At 51.0% G+C, this 22,881-nt stretch overlaps 7 protein-coding genes across 7 annotated transcripts; 1 reads left to right on the forward strand and 6 right to left on the reverse strand.

Moving 5' to 3' along the window:
* Nucleotides 1-682: 682 nt before the first annotated feature.
* Nucleotides 683-2,415, reverse strand: COCSADRAFT_32948 (uncharacterized protein). Its single transcript, XM_007697227.1, has 2 exons — nt 2,254-2,415; nt 683-2,199 (listed from the first exon to the last, which is right to left on the reverse strand). Exons 1-2 carry the CDS (start codon nt 2,319-2,321, stop codon nt 930-932), a joined length of 1,338 nt encoding a protein of 445 aa, XP_007695417.1. The 5' UTR covers nt 2,322-2,415; the 3' UTR covers nt 683-929.
* A 6,196-nt stretch (nt 2,416-8,611) lies between these two features.
* On the reverse strand, nt 8,612-8,819 carry COCSADRAFT_79130 (uncharacterized protein; the record flags this gene model as incomplete). The annotated part of the gene is made up of 2 exons (XM_007697530.1): nt 8,612-8,645; nt 8,704-8,819. 2 exons carry the CDS (start codon nt 8,817-8,819, stop codon nt 8,612-8,614), a joined length of 150 nt encoding a protein of 49 aa, XP_007695720.1.
* A 285-nt stretch (nt 8,820-9,104) lies between these two features.
* COCSADRAFT_349254 (uncharacterized protein) lies at nt 9,105-9,821 on the reverse strand (the record flags this gene model as incomplete). Its single annotated transcript, XM_007697531.1, has 3 exons — nt 9,105-9,396; nt 9,457-9,702; nt 9,732-9,821. 3 exons carry the CDS (start codon nt 9,819-9,821, stop codon nt 9,130-9,132), a joined length of 603 nt encoding a protein of 200 aa, XP_007695721.1. The 3' UTR covers nt 9,105-9,129.
* A 1,547-nt stretch (nt 9,822-11,368) lies between these two features.
* On the reverse strand, nt 11,369-13,322 carry COCSADRAFT_156456 (uncharacterized protein; the record flags this gene model as incomplete). Its single annotated transcript, XM_007697532.1, has 6 exons — nt 11,369-11,428; nt 11,491-11,697; nt 11,760-12,450; nt 12,513-12,794; nt 12,858-13,046; nt 13,096-13,322. 6 exons carry the CDS (start codon nt 13,320-13,322, stop codon nt 11,369-11,371), a joined length of 1,656 nt encoding a protein of 551 aa, XP_007695722.1.
* A 1,104-nt stretch (nt 13,323-14,426) lies between these two features.
* COCSADRAFT_267504 (uncharacterized protein) lies at nt 14,427-15,624 on the forward strand. Its single transcript, XM_007697533.1, has one exon. It carries the CDS (start codon nt 14,835-14,837, stop codon nt 15,600-15,602), a length of 768 nt encoding a protein of 255 aa, XP_007695723.1. The 5' UTR covers nt 14,427-14,834; the 3' UTR covers nt 15,603-15,624.
* Nucleotides 15,625-15,646: 22 nt separating this feature from the next.
* On the reverse strand, nt 15,647-16,263 carry COCSADRAFT_79101 (uncharacterized protein; the record flags this gene model as incomplete). Its single annotated transcript, XM_007697534.1, has 3 exons — nt 15,647-15,900; nt 15,956-16,055; nt 16,105-16,263. 3 exons carry the CDS (start codon nt 16,261-16,263, stop codon nt 15,647-15,649), a joined length of 513 nt encoding a protein of 170 aa, XP_007695724.1.
* A 2,158-nt stretch (nt 16,264-18,421) lies between these two features.
* COCSADRAFT_32953 (uncharacterized protein) lies at nt 18,422-21,644 on the reverse strand. The gene has a single exon (XM_007697228.1). The coding sequence runs from the start codon at nt 21,545-21,547 to the stop codon at nt 18,797-18,799; it is 2,751 nt and encodes a 916-aa protein (XP_007695418.1). The 5' UTR covers nt 21,548-21,644; the 3' UTR covers nt 18,422-18,796.
* Nucleotides 21,645-22,881: the final 1,237 nt, after the last annotated feature.

The following is a 22,881-nucleotide window of genomic DNA, read 5'->3' on the forward strand; positions in this document are numbered from 1 at the left end:
TGCATGGCGTCACGAACGCCCCCTCCCCCTCTCCCTCTCTCCACATCACATATGCACATCCATCCATACTTGCGCACACATCCTCTGTGCCCATACAAACACGGACGCGCCAGCTCGCCCTGCTGTTGGATGGCCGCCTCCCATGGTAAAACGGGCGGCGCGTCCCTAGGGCCGTGGCTGTCGCTGGGCGTCGGTGGGCTGGACCCAACTGTCCTCAGTAGCACTGCATTGGTTCTACGCTCATGGATGGTTCCGTCACGTGCTTTTTTGCCAAGCTGCCATCCACACAGCTTCAAGACATGGACAGACGGCCGACGCATGTCATGATATACTTTTTCTTCGCCTCAGTTGCTTTGGCAACTTGTCGTCGGGGCTTTTTGCTCGCGAACCCCACGCCCTCGACCGACTCGGGCTGTTGAGCTACTTAGCACCCGCCCTTCACCTGTCAGCTCTCGCCGGCACAGGCCCGAGCCTCAAGTCGGCCATGTTAGTAAAACAGTACGTACTTACCACATAGTAAGTATGTACAGACTGCACTACACTACATACCCATCTTCAGTGATCGCCCATCGGACCATTCTCCGATGCTCGGACTCATGTCGGTCGCCAGCTAGTACATGTACCTGCCATGCGCCCTCTTCACCTCCTCGGCCTTTTGCGCTCTTTGGCTGGGCCTTTGAGCATGACATTGTTGCATGCAGAAGCGGGGCAAGCATGGCAACTCTACTTAGCCCAAACCTTGCTCCACCACCACCACCACCACCACCAATATTACACCCCATTAGAAACAATACCAATAATACACACACACGGTACCATGTACTTACATGTCTACTTACATACGTATGTACGTATATACTCAACATACACCCTGTCCGAATGTCTGTCTGTCTGCCCAGGTTCTCCCATGTGCCAACAAGATTGCTGCCTCACGACATGTCCACACCGACTCCAGCACTACGCAGCCGATCCTCCCATTCGACACGCAGCCTTTCCATCTGCTCCCAGCATTTGGTCCCAGTCTCGACAAACCGCTCCTGGCTCTCCTTGCACAGGTCCTTTGCATACGGATCCCTGCCTCTCCTCCTGCCCTCTTCCCCAATCTTGCCTCCCCAACCCCACCCCGGCACCTCGGTGCGATCTACACGCTCCTGTCCCCAAAAGTCTGTTGCGCTCCCCCATTTGCCCACGCCCTCATTTGCCTCGATGCTGTCCAGGGTGCTCTGACTCACAAGCGCTAGCCACACCATGGCCGTCGCCCCCTTCTCTATGCTGACCGTATGCCATGGACTGCCCACCCATCGCGCCACATAAAAGGCAATCAGCATGCAGTACTCGAGTATCAGCGGAAGCGGCATAATCGCCGTTCCGCAAATCCCTGGGTGGGTGACGTACAGCCGTGGCTCCGTCGTCTTCTCGTCATCCTCGTCCTCGGTTTTGCCTTTGCCTGTCTCCAGATATTGGGCCACGGATTGCCTTGTACACGGTAGCCTTGACGAAATGGCCAAGACATCCGTCAGGCGCTTGCTGACCTCGTATGGCATGTCAGAGAGGATGCCTTGGATATCCTGTACATCAAACACGTGGTCGTAGGCCTCAAGACTGCTGACCCAGATGATGCGGCCCCTCGTCTTGTTGCTCTTGGGCTGCTTGGCTAGCAGCGGTGCAAGGTAATGGCCCAGCATGTAGTGACCAAAGACGTTGGCACAGAAGACTTGGCCCAGAGGCGGCTCTTCCACCTCCTTTCCCGCCTGTATCTGGGGCTTTGCAAGCCATCCAACACCAGAGATCTTGAAGGTAGGCCAGGTTATGGCATTGCTCCAATTCGTGAGGATGGTCCAAATGGCCTGGGGCCAGTTGACTCCTGTCCAGCCGCCAATGCCAGCATTGCAGATGAGCACGTCGAGCTTAGGCGTCGTCTCTCGTAGCTTTTTGCTAAGCTTCTGCACCGAGACCAGACTCAGCAGATCTAAGCGCTCCTGCCGAAAGTATACGCGGTTGCGCAGAACCTGGGCAATGCCTGGGAGCTTGCGCTCATGGGAGCGGATGGTATTTGCCAGGTGCTGCTCTAGCCTATGAATCGTGGCGTCGCCTTTGCGCTGATCGCGTGTGGTGATGATGAGGACGAGGGATTCCGTCTGGGGCCGGGTCTGGAGAAACTCATCAATCAGCCGAGTTCCGATCCCGAGGCCGAGGCCGCTGCGAAACGAGTCAATTGTGTGCCACCGAGCCTAGCGTGTTCGAGCTGCAAACCTGTTGGCGCCCGTAACGAGGACATAAAAGGCATTGTCGGGGGTTGGGATGTCTTGTGGTAGGGACATGTTGGGTTTGGATGCTAAATGCGGATGAGAAGACAACGCGGCTCCGTGAGCAGTCTCGCCTCGGTGACACGTCGTCGCGGCCAATCAGGGCGCGTCTAGTGCCACGCTAAAAAAGACTCTCTCACCCCAACTCTGGCTCAACGGCTGCACTTTGACCGCCTGCTCACATGGCTTTGTATATCCTACCTACCAAGCATACGGCTTGCATGCATGCGTCTTGACCCGTCACTAGCACCCACGCCGTCCTCAACATGCAGCAGCAAGATTCACACTTTGCGGCACCGACCTGCTCGTGACATGGACGTACCCAAACCAACACGCAGCACCCTGGCCGTGGATTCAATTCAATATGGTTGCCGATCAGGATGGCCTCTCTGCCATAGCCCACACTGACACGTCTCATTCATATTGTGCATATCCTTTCGGGTCTTTTCTAGCCTTTATATTATGCAGACCGGCATAAGATGCAGCATCCCGCGTCACGAGCGTCAGCAAGTGACATGTTCACACGGCTGGGGATATTCAAACTTCCTACGCCTTGACAGCGGACTTTGCCGCTCGTTGTCACTACTATGGTTTTGATTTATTTTAATTTTTTCTTTCTCCAGAGCTAGACCTTGATATGAGTGCTCCCGGCTCATGCAGCCCTATATGGGCCCCGCATATTGCTTACCATGATGACGGCTCGCTAACGGAGTCGTCCTTCCTGAATCGGACGCTTGTCCGACATACTTCCTTCATATGCACCCACAACGAAGCAGAAATACCCGAGACGAAGTATCGTGCACCCAGTCCTGCAGTCGGTCAGCCTTGCAAGCTGCTTGATCTTGGAACGGCTGCAGCTCGGCCTACGGGCGGTGGCAAGGCCTGACCAAGGCTCACTGCGAATCCACAATCATGCCAGGCTACAAATATGCTCACAGACGTCCCCTCGGCAGATGCAAAAAAACGCATGTACCGTGTGGATGTGTGTGAGCTGTGGGATGGGAACGGTCGTTTTCCCAATGCGACGAGGCAGGTACAACGAGACATCAGGGTACTACGGCAGGAATTGCGAGTCCAACCGAGCGAGATACGGATCAAAACGAGCAATAGTCAGCAACCACAACTTAGCATATGCAATGTGCTAATCATGTCAAGACCGCCTCTCATAATCCGCCCTTTTGGTCTTGCAACCCCTTGCCGGAAGCTCCCGTCGATCGTGTCCATCATGCAGTTATTGGCTGACACTTGATTCAAGCATTGTCCAGACAAATGACCATTTATATCACATGCATGTGATGTAGATACTGAGATACATATGACAATGAATGTACACACCTTCAGGCGACCAGTCACTTGTTCCCAATTGCGAGTCATGTCATCCGAGGCATATCCACACATATCACATGACCTGACATTCAATTGCAACACAATGACGTTATTTGACCACAAGACACACTCTACATATACGTACTAATAGTAGTATGTACACATCTGTATACTACATCTACATGTGTACGTACATACTTACTAAGTACACACGCACACACATATATTACCCCTCCACGTCAGCCTTGTCCTCAAGCCTTGCTCTGTTTTCACCGGGCTTCGGCGACATCACCGAAAGGCGGAGGTGGACATGAGGCGGGAAGCTTTGCAGGCTTTCGTGCATTTACCACACCCGAGCCCTATGGATTATAGGCGATCGGCTTATTGCCATAAGCAACATGGCGCCAGCATCGCCATGAGTTTCGCAATCATTACTCGACAACAACCCCGGTATTGCTTGCGGCAGCTCAACGTCAGCATGGCTCGTGTCGTCGTTTCCATGCTTCCGAAGAGAAGGGGGGATGCTTGACCCTGCCCTAGCTTCTATTCTACAAATGTACTTCAGCCCATACACACTTACTAGCCATCCCGCGCAGATCCGATATTAACCTGCTAGTCTTGCCAAACTGAGCTTGCCCACGTTTCTCATGGATAGCGCCGGCGGGGGTGCGGAGATTGAAGCGTTGCACCGAAGCACCGCCGGCCCCTTGTAACGGAGCGAGCATTGGAGTAGCTTTTTTGTCGGCCCGCCAACTATATCTGTGCCGTTTTTGGCGGCATCCAGATCCGCTGAGCCTATAGGAAGACGATCAAGGCATTAATATTTCAAAACGGCGAGCCAATTTTGTCTTTGCGTCCCGCTCTGCTGTTTGGTGGTAGTCGTGCTCCAATAATCGACTCCACACCCGCGCATGACCCTACGTTAAAACTCCGAAGTGATCCGCGACTAGCTCAATAGCCTGCTGCACGTCATACCTGGACTTTGTCGTACGTCTCAGATTGAAGCAAGGGTGCAAAGTACCGCTGTCCAAGTGCCACGGAGTTTATTCCGCCCATGCCATGGCGGAACCTTTTGTTGCATTGCTGTAGAGTATTTCGAACCTGGACATCGGCGATGACCCTCCGGTCTGGATGTAAGCCTTTGTCGCGTGCCCGATCTTTGTGCAACCAACACCCCTAATGCCGAGTTTGCCCGTCCAAAGAAGGTTTGTGAAGATGAAAAATACAATACCTGTCTGCCGTTCCCCCCGTTGTTGCCCCAACCCAAAACAGCCAACCTATCACAAGCCATGCAGATCCCAGTCCTTGCAATGGAAACGCCTTGGCCAGAGTTTCTTGACAAACTTTGAGCTTGCTAATCAGCGGCATATACGGTACATTGTACATATACGGTTTTTCTCGTCGCCTTCTGTCGGCGCATGCGTAATCTTACCGCTGCTAGGACGGCTCCAGACTTCTCAATACATGCAAACCAAGCCAGCCTTGGATTTGTACTCATCCATCTCTTGACAGCTCGGGCCGTACCGATTAGGCGTCCAGCGAAGATCCTGGAGCACCAAAAAGATGTGAAACAGCATGTCCTTCGACTCTGTGTCACCTGCCAGTCGTGGTAGTCGTTGCGCGCGTTGGAGGAAGCATCATAATGACAATCGTGCATCACAAGTACCGACGCACGTCACAAACTGCCGACCACGCTATTGCTGTGCGGGTTATTAGTGTTTGACCGGAAAAATTCCTCCGGCGTACTATGTATTGTATGCTGCAAATCGACAGCCCAAACAATAAAAGTGTAGCTCAAGGCAGGGATGGCTGGAGGAACTCGGCGGCAATCATTGGCCTGGAAGCAATGCAAATAAAGAGAAAAGAGGAAGTAAAAAAACACTAACTACTAGTAAGGACCCTGTACAGTTGTGTTCGCAAAGCTAGCGGCCGTACCCGACTCCCCAGACGACGCTGATAGGATTAGCAACAATGTTGTCAGCAAGCAGAAAGATACACCGGGTGATACATTACCCATGCAGTTGGATGCGACGGCCCTAGAAAATGATCAAGGGCATGCGGAATTGGGCGTATTGTTCCGCGTATCCGCGCGCGACGGTGATAGGCTGTTGCCGAAGCTATGCGAATACATTGCAAGGGAGAGGTTCGTGTCATCTAGGGCGCTTTGTGTCAAGGTTAATACAATCCGTGACCCATTCATCGACCGTATACAACTTAGCGAGCAGTAGGTGGGATGCCGGGAGGCCATCCACGCGAAAAGGTGCGAGTCAAGGACGGTGATTTTTATTTTATTTTTTTTGGGGAGGGAGGGGGGGGAAGTTAGTACCATACTGTACTTTACTTTAGCGCAATTGTACCATGGTCGAACCCGGCGCGTCATTAGCCACTAACAAGAACAAGTTGGCGCCCATCACGACACATGTCTAGGCTGAGCAGCGAAGCGCACTGCACTGCACAGCCCATGTCGTGTCAAGGTTGGGCTACTCAGGTCGGGGAATCGGAACTGTAAACCCCAAACGACAAAAGCAACCAACTTTTGAACCAGCTATGCACCGTCAGACACACTCGATGACGGAGCGATAGTATACCGATTCTTGAGTGCCAGCTCAAACAGCACGGCCATGGTTTGTAACCTTCAACGTGAGCAAATATTGTCGTGGGCCAAGCAAGCGGTATCTACTGTACATATCTACATACACACATATATACATATTTAGTATATTTAGTACTTGGTACATATAGCGACTAGTAGTAGAGTACCTACTTAGTTGGACGAGGAGCGGAGTTGGCAATGGCATAGTACCAACAACACCAGTCCAAAAGGGCCAGGGATTTCTTCCATGCGTGTAAGTATGTACACATGTACATACGCATACATACATGTAGCTCGTCCGGCTCCAGTGACCGGACCAATCCTGTGATTCCGCAGCATCTTGAAAAAAGCACAAGCGATGGCAAGACAAGACGCTGCGCCATAATTTCTTGGTTCCTGCCTCACGATTTGGGTCGAATGCGAGTCAGTGGTGCAGATCCACGACGCAAAGGTCGCGCTTTAGTAACCCGTCCAATGATTCGCCTTCCAGAATGCTTCTACGGTGAATCGCAAGCGACCACCGCTTAGGCGCAAGTGTTCCCGCTGCTGCTTAATGAGGCGGGCGATGCACTCCGCGCGGGACCTGCAACAACACCCATGGCTCTACAGACGGAATGCATTCCTTTGGGGGGTAGATGAATGGAGGGGGGGATGACAAAACGTCTGGTGGTGAAACAGAAGTGGATTCATGCTGGTAATCATCTGGATCTTTTTGTTGCTTTCTCACATGAGGTCAGCATCAAGGACACGGCAGCAAGGTGCATATGACGACCTCGGGGGCATAGGACGGAACATGCATCGTCGACGCGGCTGGTGCGATGCTGGCACCAGAGTCACCAGGTCGAGCTGAGTCTTGTGTCGTGAGACCCTACGGCCCGATGGTCAAGGTGGCTGAGCACAGTCCTGAATGATGGAAGAGTGATTTGCGCAAAAGGGCTGGGCCTTGATACGAGTAGAGCGTCGAGGCCTGGTAAGGAGGATGGGCAAGTCGAAAGGGCTGCAGAATGCCTGTCACGCCATGTGGCCATGGAAAGACAAGGAGAGAGTGACTCGTGTGCGATGTGGATATACGATGGTATGTTGATGTACGTACATATGTATAGTAGTAAAGTAGCTTGTGTGGAGGGCAGGCTGTGGCAGTAAGATTGCTGTGTCGACACAGGCATTAGACAGTCAAGGCGGCCCGTGCTCCGACCAACTTCAGCCCTGTCATTGGCCAGACGCTCATTGCTCGCTACGCGTATTGATGCCCTATATGCTTCTTTCACGGGGCTATGGTTCCACACATCCATTCAGTGACTTGCATAAGTCAACTATGGCTGCATGCGTGCCTGAATCGACACACCTAAGCCCGTACATAGTACTATGTACACATCTATACCAAACGCCTCAAAGCAAGCCCCATCAAACTCCCGCTACCCGACACAAAAAAAAACAGACCACCACGCTCTCCCTCGTCGCAATATCATCTGGCTCGAGACTTTGAAACCGAGCCATCTGAAGGCGTCCATATTGCAATGCGAGACAGGCACTGTCCACCCACGGGCTCTTTACTCCGTCATGGATACGAAGCTTAGGGCCATGATGCACAGGCCGAGATTGGGCCGAAGGACTGATGTTTCTCGGCTCTCATTGTGATTTTCCTTGCAGGCGAACTGCATGTCAAACATGAAACGAAAGAAGGCAAGAGTAGACAAATCGATCAGCTGTGTGCGTCTTCCGAATCCCGTTCGTGTTCCGCCTTCCTAGGCGGTGGCCGGCCGGCCACTCATCTCTAGCGGCGTGACTCTCAACCCTCCGGAGTTGTCGCCGTCCCGATAGAATTTCGACAGACAGGTGATCCCCCACTGACTTGGTTTTGGCTAATGCAGTACAAGCACACTGTCTGAACCATTGGGGAATGTCGAATTGTCGCCTTTGCCGTTGGGGTAATTCTGAGCGCTCCGTGTTGCTCAAGGCTGGTTGGGGGAGAATGAAGCACGGGATGCCTTCCGTTGAGTGTGGACCCGTTGGGTTGGTGAGGGGGAGAAGGATTCCGGTGACCTTTGAGTGACCTGTCGAATCCTGATGACTGCAATTTCGGCTCAGTATCAAGAGAAATTGGGTTTGTTGCGGGAAAGAAACGACAATGGCGAGAGAGAATATGACTCTGTGAAGGACAATGATGATGCAATTCGACTAGTAATCAACAGGTGCCGAGAAAAGAAAAAAACTTCCAAAATGGGTATTATGCGAATGTCCACCATATAACGCCACGTAATGTCACAACTTTTTGTTTTTACAGACAAGAAAAGGGAGGGACTGAGGTTGGCGTGTGTCATCGTCTACAATCGCCTAGATTGCTGTTAGTATGAATGAACATGATCAAGTGCCGTATTGGGTAGTGTTACGAACCGCAATTATCGTTCAGTCTATATTCTCTAAGACGAGAAGTCAGCATGGCGAAGCAATTGCTTGCATTGGCATGCGGGTTCTTACACTGCAGTGACATTTGCCGGGCACCGTACGTGAGTTTGTTGATATTTGGTACACCATGCCTTGACAACATATCGGACGTGCGTACACTTGTACTGCACTTGCGTATAGTCGCACATGATGGTCTGGAAGAGATGGCTAAGAAGGTGTGAGGGGTGCAGTCGTAGGGTGGGCACAGGGTCCGCAGAAATGTGGCACAAGGTGGGAATGGACGGCAAGGCAAGCAATGTAGTTGGTACGTTGGATGGAATCTTCAAGCTTGATTGGCATGCAGATGCGCGACGGTCCGGTATGTTATAGTAGTCTCCAGACACCACAAACCACACCTAGATAGACGTCAGGTACCCGTGGACCAATGCGGAGCTACTATGGCCCATGTCGATTGGACCTGGTCCATCAAGCATGCATCATTGTAGCGGACATGGGTGCTCAGCGGGACCGGGTTCTCATGTGTGGTCGAGCCTTTTGCACACCATAGAGCTGGGTGGAGACGTCCATGTTTGAAGTCTGGTCGCTTCCAACAACCTTGAGCGAAAGCTTGCAGCCCAATGCGGACGCCGAGCGGATCAACGGGATATCCCCATGTCCAGGAGATAAGATGGTAGGGTAGCGTGCGTAATGAACGTCGGTTTGAACTCCAGGGGTGTGACAATCAGCGGAGAGACCATCTGGTGGCAAGGACAGGCCTACCATGCACTACGTAAGTAAGTTCGGAGCCACCAAGCGCGCACGGGTCAGGGTTGATTTACAACTTACCTGTACCGTTGCATGTCGAGGTGGCCCGGGGGGGTGCCTGCGGCCGTTGGAGTATCCCTGGCGGCAGACAAAAGCAAGCTTTGAGGCCGGGGTCGCTCTGGTTCCCACATCCAGTGCATCTCGAAGCACAACGTCGAGTATTGATTGATATACGTCGTCGTAGCGGCATTTTATGGCTTCGCCCGCACGCCCACACACGCCAATACGGCGCGTTTGTGGTATCGCGGCACATGTTTCATCCTCCAACTGAGGTACTTGGCTACACCAGTACTCACCGATTTTTCATCCTCGATGCTTGCTGTCCCGCTTCCCCGGTCCCAGTTTGCATCGCGAGAGCATCCGGAGGTCAGGTGTTGCGCAATCATCGCTTGCCGTCCCGCATACGGCGACTACTTGCAAGTCTGTATGGTGTATGATATAGTCCAACGGTACGTCTGGGCCCCCACTCACCGGCCTGACTGTGTCCAAACGACAATTGCGGTATAACCGCGAAATGACGCCGTTTACAAAAGGCCGACGACGGCGCCCACTAACTAGTAAGTACTGCCGGCTATCACTCGGTACTAGTAGATCAGTGCCATGTGACGCCACGAACATACGTAGATATTCCCTCACATAGCCACGTGTATCCATACTCCCCGTATTGCCCTTTTCTTACTCCCAGCAATGGGATTGGCAGTGACTTTTCTTTGGCTCGTGCCTACACCGCTACGCTGTCAGTCCATTCACCCACGTGGACACAGACAGCCCCAGGATACTTTCAAACTGCACCATGTCTTTTGACAGCACACTCGGCACCATCGGAAGCGCTACTACGTTCAAAAACTCAATGGCAAAACTGCATCTTTGACGAGTACTCCTGGAACGCCCAGTACCTGATACATGCAAACACATGAGGACCAGGCACCCGGTACAACATGTCCGCGGAACGAAGCGATGTGCCGCTCCTCTGTGCACTGCCAAAGGTGGGCCTGCTGCAGGAAAATAAATGAAAGGGTAATATATTCCATTCCTGGTCGTGGACCCGCAATCAGGATTTCAGCGTAGAACCAGCATGTGTAGCTGGTCTTCGCGAATGTCCAACCAGATAGTACTACAGGTGTTTGCAGAACAATACTAGGATGCTATTCCTGGGTGTTTGATCGTTTTGCCACCAGTTTCCATGTTGCTGGCGGATGATTGAACTCCTTTGGCCAATAAGAACAGGTTTGCAACCACAATGTCCAGACGAGGAAGTTCGATATGACAGATCAGCTGCATCTGTTCCTTGTTATATGCCATGTTGTTATCGTTGTCGTGCTGTTCATACATGGTATCTTTCTAACCAAGTAAGACGTCAGTGAGTAATTATCAGTGTTGGTTTCCAGTATAGCTACATTCAGCTTAGTTTTATACTACGTCGTGCCGCATCTGCATGACAATGGCGTGAGACGCGAAGAAGCCTGCATTAGGCAATATGCGCGTGCGCTGACTATACTGACACCTTGGCAGCCATATTGGCGCCATGTCATTGGTGCACTACGCAAAATTCTACTAAGCATGTAGGTAATTCATATGCTATTTTGTTTTGGCCAAACGCATGGGACATTCAGGCTGAAGATGAGGTAGTACACATGTGAACCGCAATGTCACAGAAGGATTGAGCTAGCTTATCCAATACCGATACTGTCAATTCTCATTCCCACGCAGTGCTGGGGCAGTGTATATACTAGAATCGGTTATAGGACTCTGCCTGACCCACAATATCTCGTCGATTATCAATCTACTTTGTAGCCCACCTGGTGCATGAACATCCATATCACAAATGTACTGGTGTTTTCTGAAGCAAGCTTCCCAACTCCGTACCTCCTGGCGCCAAGGAGAAATGTACTGAAGCGTTTATGGATATATTAGTCTCCAATACAGATGCAAATCATGAGAACTCCCCATTAGCTTCGCCAGCATCTAACCAGCCGCGACACATCTCAACAGCCTAGATAAGAACAAAAAGTCAGTTTACTCATCACGTGCAATATCTGGATAACAATGACTTACCCGTCCCCATTTCTTGAACATCTTCTCGCCTACTTCTTTGTCCACGTTTGGTTTAAAAATCATGCGATCTTTCTGGTTGATTTCCTTCAACTCCTCGAATTCTTTCCATACGCCAACGGCAAATCCAGCTGCGATGGCTGCACCTAACGCAGTGGTTTCGCGCATTGCCGGACGATCTACAGGAATGCCAATGATATTTGCCTGAGTCTGTTGTTCGTGGTCAGCAAGAAAAAAAACTTTCTAGAACTATCAAGTTAGCGTTCACGTACCTGCATACACAAATTAGAATTACTCATGCCACCGTCGACTGCAAGCATATTAAGCTTGTGACCACTATCTAGTTCCATAGCGTCGAGAATTGCCCTTGTCTGGAAACATGTTGCCTCGAGGGTTGCGCGAGCGATGTGGCCCCGCTCTGTGAATTGAGTGATGCCAAATATGGTGCCTTTCGCATCGTCAATCCAGTAAGGAGCAAAAAGACCACTGAAAGCCGTGACAAAGACGCATCCACCATTGTCTTCCACAGAGGCTGCCAAGTCGCTAATCTTGTGCGAATGCGTAATGAAGCCCATGTTGTTCATGAGAAACTTGACGCCACTGCCCGCAACGGCAATGCTTCCTTCGAGTGCATATACTGGCTTCCGTTTCCCGCCAAAATCGTATGCGACGGTGGCCAGAAGGCCGTGTGAAGAGATAACAGGCTTTTCGCCAACATTGTACAGCAGGAAGCAGCCCGTGCCATACGTATTCTTTGCAGAACCAGGCGTGAACCCTTGTTGACCAACCAAAGCTGAAGATTGATCACCGAGACACCCCGCAATCCGTACACCTTCCAATATGCCTGTTCTTATGTAACCAAATTCGTCTGGCGATGAAGACGGAACGATCTTTGGTAATTTTACCTTGGTGCGGTCGATTCCGAAAAAGTCCAGAAGCTTGTCATCGTATTGAACGGTGTGCCTGTTAGTGCGTTAGCAAATACTGGCGTTTTTGGCTAAAATAGTGGCGGGTGGATAGCTTACAGGTTGACGAACATGGTCCTTGATGCATTAGTTGAATCTGTTACGTGAATTCCGCCACCCTTTCCACCGTTCAGATTATATAATATCCAAGAATCGATAGTGCCGAATGAAAGTCTTTTTTCCTCATACGCACTCCTGACGTTTTCGTCATGATCAAGCAGCCATCGCAATTTGACCGATGACGGGTAGGTTGATAGAGGGAGACCAGTCAGATTCAACAACTCATCAGCACCCTTGCGATCCTTCATCTCACGCACTAATCCCTTAGTCCTGGTATCTGGCCTACCGATAGACGAGCGGTGTCAGCCAAATTACATATGTGTTTTGTCCATATGCCATACGTACCAAGCGATTGCATTGCAAATGGGAAGGCCGGTGGTAGTGTCCCACACCACTGTCGTCTCACGCTGATTAGTGATGCCAATAGCCTTGATGTCCTCGATGTTGTGGCCATTGTCCAAAAAAATGTTTGTAGCCCTGTCGATGCATTGTTCTACGGTGTCAATAATTTCCCATGGATCGTGTTCATGCCATCTGTGCCGATTAGAGAGAAGTTTTGGTTCTGGTACAGATATCTACTGACCCTGACTGAGGATACTTTTGGGTGAATTCAATCTGATGTTGGGCTACGGGTTCACCGAGACCGTCGAATATGATAAAGCGAGTACTCGTAGTTCCCTGGTCTATGGATCCGATAAAGAACTGTTTCAGCTTCCCTTCATCCAAGTGCGATTGTGATTCTTCTTGAATTTCTTCCTTGGGCACCGGCTGAGGTTCCGTTGCGTGCGCAGAGATGTCTTGTGTCGCCATGCTGTAAATTTTGTTTTTCTGCTTGCAATTGTATGCGCAGATCTATCCTCTAATGCGAGAAGGACTTCCCGTTTGCAATCGAAGCTGTGGGATAAGCGCGACAGATACAGTGGTTACTTGGCGGCGTCGCTCTCTAGGACTGGGCGCTGACAGCAATTTCGGGCGCAGTCGAGGTCCGGAAGAATTTTTGGCGACGTCGATTAGGTCGCACAATACACCAAATACTTTACGATTTTCGTGCAGAGATGTGTATGAGTTTTGATGTGTGAAGAACGGCCTTGGTCGTCGGGCGCGCAGCAATACAAAGGCTTTTGCGACAAAAAAAGGCCGGGGTGAGGGAAATCGAATTTACGGATTGAAGGTGAAGTGGTAGAGAGTAGATCGCAGGAAGAGCATCGTAGGTAGAAGACGGGAGGATTCGGTGGTTAATCGGCAGTCGTCGGGGTCAAGACACACGTGCCGTTGCTGTGCGGTGTCTGCCGTATGACGCTGGAAGAGGGGTGGTTTTGGCTTTAAAGCGGGGGAGGGGGAAGAGCTCCACGGCCAACAACGCGGCTGCAAAGATGCCCAGCCTTGTCACATGGAGCCTCAAATCTTTCAGCCTCCTCCGAGCCCCAGAGGCAAGCCATTGAACGCTCTCCGAATCGTCGATCAAGCCCAATGCCAACAAAACTAGGCCTTTTGCCCGGCATCGCATCCGCGCCTATGTCAGTGTGACTTCACATACAGCGGGTCGCGCGACCAACAACTCCACACCCTTTGGCGCCGTCCATTTCTCCAGTGGGACTCCAGTGGGACACCCGTCGCGAATCCACCTAGAGCCTCATCAAGAACTCAGTGTTAAGTACTCCAGGGCGCTCCCCGCTCATCTTGCTGCCCATGTAGCCTGCAGGCTCATCCTGGACATGCGTCTCCCGTGTAGACGTTCTATACCTAGAACCCCATGCCCAGCTGTCGACAGTGCTCAACCCGCCTCAACATTTCGACACGACGTCGCCACAAGACGGTTGCTTTTTCACAATGACTCGCCATTGGGCTGTGCCACATAGCCCCCCATTGCAATTGCATAGAAGCGGAATGATCTTCTGGGCGGAGTGTCTCTAGCGCGGGGACACGGGGGGAGCACAGTAGGGTCGAACCTGTGGTGGCATCTCCACCGAGTACACCGCCATGGCCATTGTATTTCCAGACATACTGCGACTTTAGACCGAGAAAACTTTGACGCCGAGACAAACGGAATCCTCCAGACCGATAAACACACACTTTTCACTGCCAGCGTAGTACATACATTTATGTGTATGAAGGATAGTTAACGATATCGAGTAAAGTGTCCGCAACCTGTGGAGCAAAGTGGAGTGGACTCGTAATGTCGTAAACCCAGATGTTGGGGATGACTGCAAAGGCGCACTAGCACGTGACGTCCAGATTCGGTAGTCTCCGAACCCTCTAGAACGCCCATTCCACTCAACCCCCCACCCCCCGCTTCATGTCGCTCCTACCAGTATTCTAGACATGGCCATATCACTGCTGCCCAAAGAACTCCGCTTACAAATTTGGGCCAATGTATACTTCAACGAACCACCTCGGCTAGTGGCTTTGGAAACTAAGCCTCACGATGAGGGGCACGACGAGCAACACTTTTGCCCACGGTATTGCCCCAGCCCGGCTCCCATAGCCGTGAACCTGTGTCAGGAGTCGCGTACAGAAGCTCTTTATCAGGCCACCAAGGCGAACCACATTGTCCATCTCCCCGCTGGACTCACGGGAACCAGTTGTGACGATTTCTATTTCCGCGTGGACACAGACATTCTACTACTTCAGCTCCATGGGTCGCGCGTGAAACACTACGATGATTCACCAGAAGTGGGTTTGTTGGCTCATTTTCTCCTTGCGACTGGCTGCCATCCAACAAAACTGAGAACTATTGCCATAACCAAAGTCATTCTACACGGGTTTCGAGACGGCAGCCTGTCCAATGTTTTGCGGGGGTTTCCCAACATCTCACGCATGGTCATGATGCTGACAGAAGACGTTTGGGACAACGATGCACAGAAGGAACTGTTTGTTCGTGCAGCTGCGAGAATAGTACGTATGTACAAACTCGATCTCATGAACCATGCTCGCGCCTTGGGCGAAACGTTCAAAGCACATCCTTTTGATGTCGACTTTGCGACGTTTCGTTGTGGGCGTCTAGATATAGTTCCCAAGGACGTGTGGAGAGACTGGAGCGATGGCGGCGACGAGTGGGCGACACTAGATAATTCTGAGCCCTTTTGGTAATACATGCATTACTATGCACATCACCACCGAACCATGTATTTACGCTAGGGGACTTCGTGATAAATCCGATCACCCTCCTTTGGTAAAACGAGAAAATCGGCTGGAGTATCTTCTACATCCGGCAACTGGTGCTTCTCCGCCCAGTCTCGGATTGCATCGAAGTTACGACATGTGTGGACGGTATTGAAATCAACAAATGCTTGTAACGGTTTGCCAGGCGGCTGATACCACACTTGGCCAAGAACCCCGACGTCCATGACACACATGAGTTGCTGTCGCAGGATATCGAGGCAATGTGCTAAGGAAGTTGTGAGCTGTACGGTTCACTGTACAGAGAAGCATCTGGTACTCACTGGTGTGGTGTTTTAGGATATTTGCGTCGTTGGAGAAAGGCCCCAGGCTTTGCTTGTGATAGTAATCGATGTTCCAGGCTAGGGATTTGCGCAACAAGTTCTAAATCCGAATGAGTGTTGGCTGTTAAAGCGTGCTTGATAGGACATACCAAGCAATGTAGATGATGCAGCCCCTCTACGTGCGCAGGGTATCCACCTCCATATTCTTCCTTGATCTGGACTTGATCAAGTGCAAGACCAGATTGCTGTGCCTCGTTTGTCGGTACCCTCACCGCGTGATCTATACTGATGTTCAGCGGGTGATACATTCATGACTTAGTTCACTTACAGTCTACACCCAGCGACTTCCACGCTGCATCAACTTCAGGACCTGCGTCTAATCGATATGGATTAGACACCAGAAGTGAGCCGTTAAACTGCAACTGCTTGTAGGTAATACCGACGTCGTGCATTATAGGTGCTGGTGGACTTTAGTAGAGTATCTTCCCACAAGTAGCCCCTGTAGACATACAGTACTTTGAAGTAAGCCTCGCACAGAAAGCGTCAGCATCTGGTTGTTGCAGCCTGACTATCAACCCTCCAAATGCGGCAGAAAAGACTGCCGTGAAGCAGATCATACAAGCTACCATCTTCCAGGACAACCCCTGTGGTGCTGACTGCGGGGGCCATGATTCGAGTGACGATCGAGCGCTCTCTGAAAGAAGTTTCTCGCAGTCTTCTGCTTGTATCATGTTCTCTTTATTAGAGCATTTTCGTAGACCGAAGCTGGGCATATTGAAAATCATGGTCGCAGAGATGGCGAGGGTCAAGGAGATAATGATGAGGCAGTCAGTCAACAGAACATGTGGGGGAATAATCCAGCAGCACACAGTACGCCTATTTGCCTCGCCGTAAATCGTGCAAGGTTTGCATCTGTAAAGAGCTATCTTTACCCAGAGATAGTATTTCAGCTTCTCCCCGAATACCCCGCAGCAGCTGAATATAACTCACAAGGCATTGTCCACTCACGGTCACCAGTGGCGCATAGGGCTGAATTAGCCTTATTGGGGCTTCTGTATTGCCTCGCTTAATATTTGAGATACTACCTCTTAGTACATGCCAAGTGTATATTCGGTGATGAAGGGGGATCACATATAGTCAAGTTCAGGCCAAAATCGATAACACCAACGCACCACTGCAAGACAACATGTCGAGTGGAAGCACACAAAGTGATACTTGCAGACGAAACGAGACGCTGAGGATATGTTGCGGTTATGTTAGGTACATGCAAGTTGTTTACCAGATCAATGAACGAACCGTATACCGCCACTTTGTCACAGTCAGCAAGTCCAGCCTGGCTTACAGTAGTCGCATAGAATGCCAATAGACAACTATCAAGCCACGATGTTGTACCAATCGGATAGAAAGAAACTGATCATACGACGCAATCCTTGCAGCTCGCATTCGGAGGAGTAGATCCAGAACCATCAGAGACTCGTACTATTGACATTTCGTAATCTCATGATAGGCCTCGGAGAAGCGAGTGGCGTTGGCGAAGGAGGAGCGTCTTTGGCGTGTCCAGCCCACAGAATCTCGACCCGCCACGACAAACCCAACGAAGAGAGCGATTTATGAGATCAGCAGTGGCTTTTTTTTCCTTCTTCTGTCTACAGACTAGTTAGTCCTGTAGGCTTCAGCTCGGGTACGGAAGCCAGCAACGGCTGTTTAAGCGAATAAAAGTCTGTTCCGTAAGCGAAGAATGTTTCCAGTACGTAGATATCGTAACCCCAGTTGATGTATAAAAAAACAACACTTTCCACGCTGCCTTTGTGGTTGTACAAGTCGCCCAGCTTGATCAAAACCACTTCCATCGCATCCACTCCAAACTCCACAGACGTTTCAAAGAACCTCTCCCACGAAAGATAAGTAAATCATGAAGTCTTTCATCGCCATCCTCACCTTCGCCTCATGCGCTCTCGCCGCACCAGTCGCCCAGGGTAAATACGATGGTTACGGTAAGGCATAGCCCCGATCCCTCACCGCGCAGAACTTGAAGTTTGCGCCAGATCTCTCTCTCTCTCTCTCTATCTCTTGAACTAACAGATATATCAAGGAGACTATAGCGGAGTGGAGGTGCCAGATGTTGCGTCGTACGGCTCGTATCCACCTCCCGCGGGCGGTTACGGTAAATACACGGGTTACAAGAAGCAATAGATGGATATGGAGGCTTTATTACTAACGCTTTGAAACGTCAAGAAAGCTTAATGGTGGTGATAACACAAGGGCTTACTTATGAATCATCATATTTTTCTTCTTCTTGGAATTCTTCGATTTATGTCTTAAATCTATATACATACAGTACATAGTATAGTTAACAGAAACCCCGTTATAAACATAACTACTATATATTTAATAAAGTGATTGTCACATATATATAGCTATTTAGCTCTTAGATACCACTTTGTGGTATACTGCAACTGTGTTTTTTGGGCTGTGTGGCGTAATGGAGCTGAGTGATCGTCTCACAGTAAGTTTGGTTTTCTATATACTATGTACTGCATATATATATATATATATAGTTAGTTATATGAACTCTAGATAGCAAAGATGATAAACAGATATTACGTCGTCGTAGATCTCAAAGCTTATAACTAGATCTGAACACAAGATTGGTCGTAGGTATAAGGCCCCGCAATGCGTAAAAAAAGAGAAAACATAGACATAGAAGACAGGTGAGGAAGGCTATATAATCCTGATAAGTAGAAAAGGCTTTCATGGAAAAACAAAAGGAAATCGACAAATAGGAAATAGTGTAAAATCATGTACAGAATGCCCAAAAAAGATTACAACAAGTTGGCAAAACTAATATGTTCCGCCCAAGCTGTTCCAAGCGGCTAAGATATCATCGCTGACGCTATCTCTACTGTCGGTAGAGGTTCGGGAGTTGCTCGTAATACAATCGGGACTTAGATGGCGCGATCTCGTCTTGCCTGCACTGTTGACATACGTCGAGCCTTGCGATGATGTACGTGTCGCAGTTGAGTGAGCACTGCTTTGCCGCTGTCGTGTTTCTATGGTCCCAAGGGCCAGTTCACTAATGTGCCTCGTAGCTCTCTTTTGAGGTTTCGGGGCTGGTGGCTCAACAATGCTGGGTGGGCGGGACGAGGCTTCCGATACCGGGGTCAGGTCCCGGATACCATGAGTGGGTGGAACAGGGAATGCCATATCCGCATCACTAGATGCTGTGCGACGGCGTCGATGCACGTTCATCTCGCGAGATGAATCCGACTTGCTGTTCTCTAATGACGCGCCAACAACACCTTGGTTCAAGGCCGACATGTCATCCAGCTCATTGCTAGTATCACTATTTGCTACCTTGACATTGACGCCCAAATCATCGACATAACGACCAGGGGTCATAGGGGATGGTAAAGGTGACGGGTGGTCAGTGGTCGTAAGTGACGTTCCGCTTTCAGCAGGCGTAGGCGAACGCGGCGGGGAACGATGGAGGCGTGATGTCTCTGAAGACGAAACAAGACATCGAGGCGATCTTCCCCGGCTGGCCGGAGAGTGGTGACGGTCTGACCAAGCATCGCTCACAGAGCTATCGCGTAGCTGGCTTGTGCCAATAGCACCGTCGACCCTTGCTGCCCTGCCACGTGCAGATGACTGATGCGGCACAGACGCGTTCGACGATGTGCGCTCTCTAGCCCTGGTATCCATTGCGCATACAGAACCTGATTCAGAGGGATCCCGAGACTGTGACTGCGATCCACAGTGTTTGTGCATGGCAGCACGCTTCTTTCTCATCAGTTCGAGTAAAGCCTCCTCCTCAGGGGTGACCTGCATGAATTTGCGCGATGGGTCAGAATGAGGTTGCGGTGCGCTGGCCGATGTACGGGAACTTGCCACACTCCGTCTCGATGGCGACATGGGCTCATTGAATGCAGTCCTCGGGCGAGAATCCTCATCTTCATGAATCACAGAAGGCTGCCTCACGTGACTGGATCGTTTACTACCGCTGTAGGTCCGATTCCGCGAATAGCGATAGGCGGGCAAGGGCGGCTCAGGCGTATATATGATGTCAATTGTTGCGGCGTTTGTGGATGTGGAATGGGTACTCATTTTCCCAGCGGAATGCTGGCGATGGTGTAAAGAGCGCACTTCGTACGCTTGGGCGCGTCCAATCATGATATCCCCAGTATAGTCGGCACTATCCACGCTCTGACGGTTGAATGTGTGTCTAGACTGTGTTGGATTAGTATCACCCTCATCTTCTGAAGAAGAAAATGACAAGACGCTTGAGTCTTGAAGATTTGTCTTTGAAAGTGCCGACTCCTTGGTTCTTGATGAGGTCTGCGAGTGATATGTGTTGACCGAATACTGGCTGGGCGAAGTCAGATGACGGATGTCGACAATATCTTCGAGCGCAAAACTGTCCCTCTTGTACACATTTGTTGAATTTTGCAATCGGGAGCCGAATACTGAATTCCCTACTGGCTGGGAGGTCTGAGCAACAGATGTATTACGGTTGACTTCATCATGTGAGTGGGCAGCCCGCGAAGCAGTGGTCTTTTGCATTTCCTCTGCGCTTTCTTCACTGTCGTCCTCGAGCGCATCGAACCAATGTTGAACACCCTTTGGAGGTCGACGCACGTGCACTTTTGCATTGTCATACTCATCCCGCTCGATTTTGCGGACCGGGCTTGTCCCGCGACGTCCTGAAGGATTGTAATGGCTGGTGCTGTTCTTGTGTGATAATTTTGTCGCTTTCTGTGGAGTTCGATCTCTCGATGGAGAGTGATGGAAATATTCCGAATTCATTGACATGGCAGCAGGCGAGTTGACCATCTTGGTCGGTGAGAGCATTGCGTTGCCGTGGCGTTGATTGCCACTGTCCTTTGGCTTGGGAAACAGTCTCGACAAATCGAGTCGAGCGGGTTTGCTTTTTCTGTTTTCCTTCTTCTTCCTTGCTTGATCCAGGATGACGGGTGACGCTGCACTCGCCACATAACCGTCATAGCCCTTATCTGTCAATACCGGAGTGCGGCCTCTTCTCAACGCGCGGTCTCGGATAGCCGAGTCAGATGTTTGTTGCGAAATGGACAGCGGGGAGTTTTTCGCATCGTAATGCGATCGAATGGTCGAGTTCGATGCCTGAGGATGCAGTCGATAGCCAGTTGAGCTGTGGTCAGAGCCCCACTTTCTTTCCCCAGAGTATATCCGCCCCAGGACATTTGATGATGGTTGTTTTGACATGGCAGGTCGTCTTGCACTCTCTGCTGTTGATACTGTATTCCAGTCGTCCAGGTGTGAGCCTCCACTCGTCTCTGATATGACAAGTGACATGTATCCAGGGTTTGATGTCGATAGTGATTGGCCTGATGGTGAATGATGCAGCGTATTGGGAGTGCCCAGTATCTGATGCGCCTTGCTGATTGTCTCGTCGTGACGGGACGGACGTCTGGAGCTGGGGATAGAGGGTGGTGTGGAGTGAGTGCTGTCGTCGTAGTCGTCGGTGGCGGCAGCGGCGTGAGGCTTTTGTGGTTTGCTTCGCGGGCGGCGAGGCAATGGGAAGGAGAACTTCTTCTGTCCGCGATCGTTGCGAGACATGATGCGTGAGCAAGCAGGGGTGCCGAAAGGAAAGTTGGTGGCTGCAGTTCTAGTGTAGGCGCGACTCAGTAAAGTGAGAGACCGAGTGGAAAGAACCGAATCGCGGTACGCGCGGACGGCGTCATGCCAAATCCCGAATAGGTGCTGGTTTAGGCCGAAACCATGTCTGTTGCTATCACGGACCGGGGCCGACAGGACATGCGGGTAGGCGGTGTTTTGCTTTTTGAGGGAGAGGCGAAGGTGCGGTATGCGGTGGATTAATGGACTGTATAACAAGGCCGACCGAGGAACCCAAGGGTTCAGCAGCGGGCCCTTCCTGCGCCAGACGCTAACCCGGCGTAGGTTGGAATGCTATCTGCAGGAACGGCAGTAGTACGGTTCCATGAAGAAGCAGGGGACTAGGGAGGGTGGAAGAGGAGAAAATGATGGGTGTGGGATTGCGAAAGAGGGCGGGAGAGGGCGCGGCTTTACAGACAAAAGGAATTGCGAACGGGCAGGTATAGAGTGTAAAGATTAACGTCGAGGGCTTTGTGACTTGGATGCTGCGGGTTGCGACATGGCTGTGGCTCTGATAGCAAGATCCGCGTGGTAGTGGGCGCCAGGGGTGTCAGCCGGCAGAGCTGCGGATCACCCCCTGCACAAGCTTGCCAGGCCAGGCTGCACGGGTCTGACAGAAGCCACTGCTTCATCACAGACATGCATAACTACCCCAATTGTATACATGATATTTAGCCTTTCGGGATGCGCTGTTGTTGTGTTGCGTGAATGCGCCGTAGTTTGTGTAGCAAGTGGAGCAGGCGTCGACAGCGACAGGCGTCATGTTTGCTGTCGGGCCCGAGGTCGAGTGGGCATTTGCATTTGCATTTGCATTTGAGCTGAGGGTGCCAGGGCAAGCCAGGGCAAGCCAGGACAAGCCAGGGCAGGTGGTTGAGGCTGGGCCAGAGCGCAGCGTACCGAACCTTTGCATTTGCGCCGTCACCAAGTACGAGGCTCCCGTGCGTTTCTGGCGCTGCGCTAATCCCAGCCCTAGAGAGGCATGGGCCAGGGCGAGTTGAGGCTGTTGAGCGCCCTGACACCTGCCTCTGTCGTTGATGGCATGATGTATAAATACATTCCTTGCCAATTTCCACGCCTGCCGTACCTGAATTGCGCCGCAGTTGCTTCTTTTCCCCACAGAGTTTGGCTCCATACCCCTAATTGAAAAAGAGTCCGACCGGGTCAGAACAGTGGCTGGTGTCCATGTATACTCACATACATACATGCATACATACATACATACATGTGGAAGTACATACATGGTCAGATAGTCATGGTGTGGGAAGCCGCGTGGCTGA

The sequence above is a fragment of the Bipolaris sorokiniana genome (assembly GCF_000338995.1).
Source record: "Bipolaris sorokiniana ND90Pr unplaced genomic scaffold COCSAscaffold_2, whole genome shotgun sequence".
Lineage (NCBI taxonomy): Eukaryota > Fungi > Ascomycota > Dothideomycetes > Pleosporales > Pleosporaceae > Bipolaris > Bipolaris sorokiniana.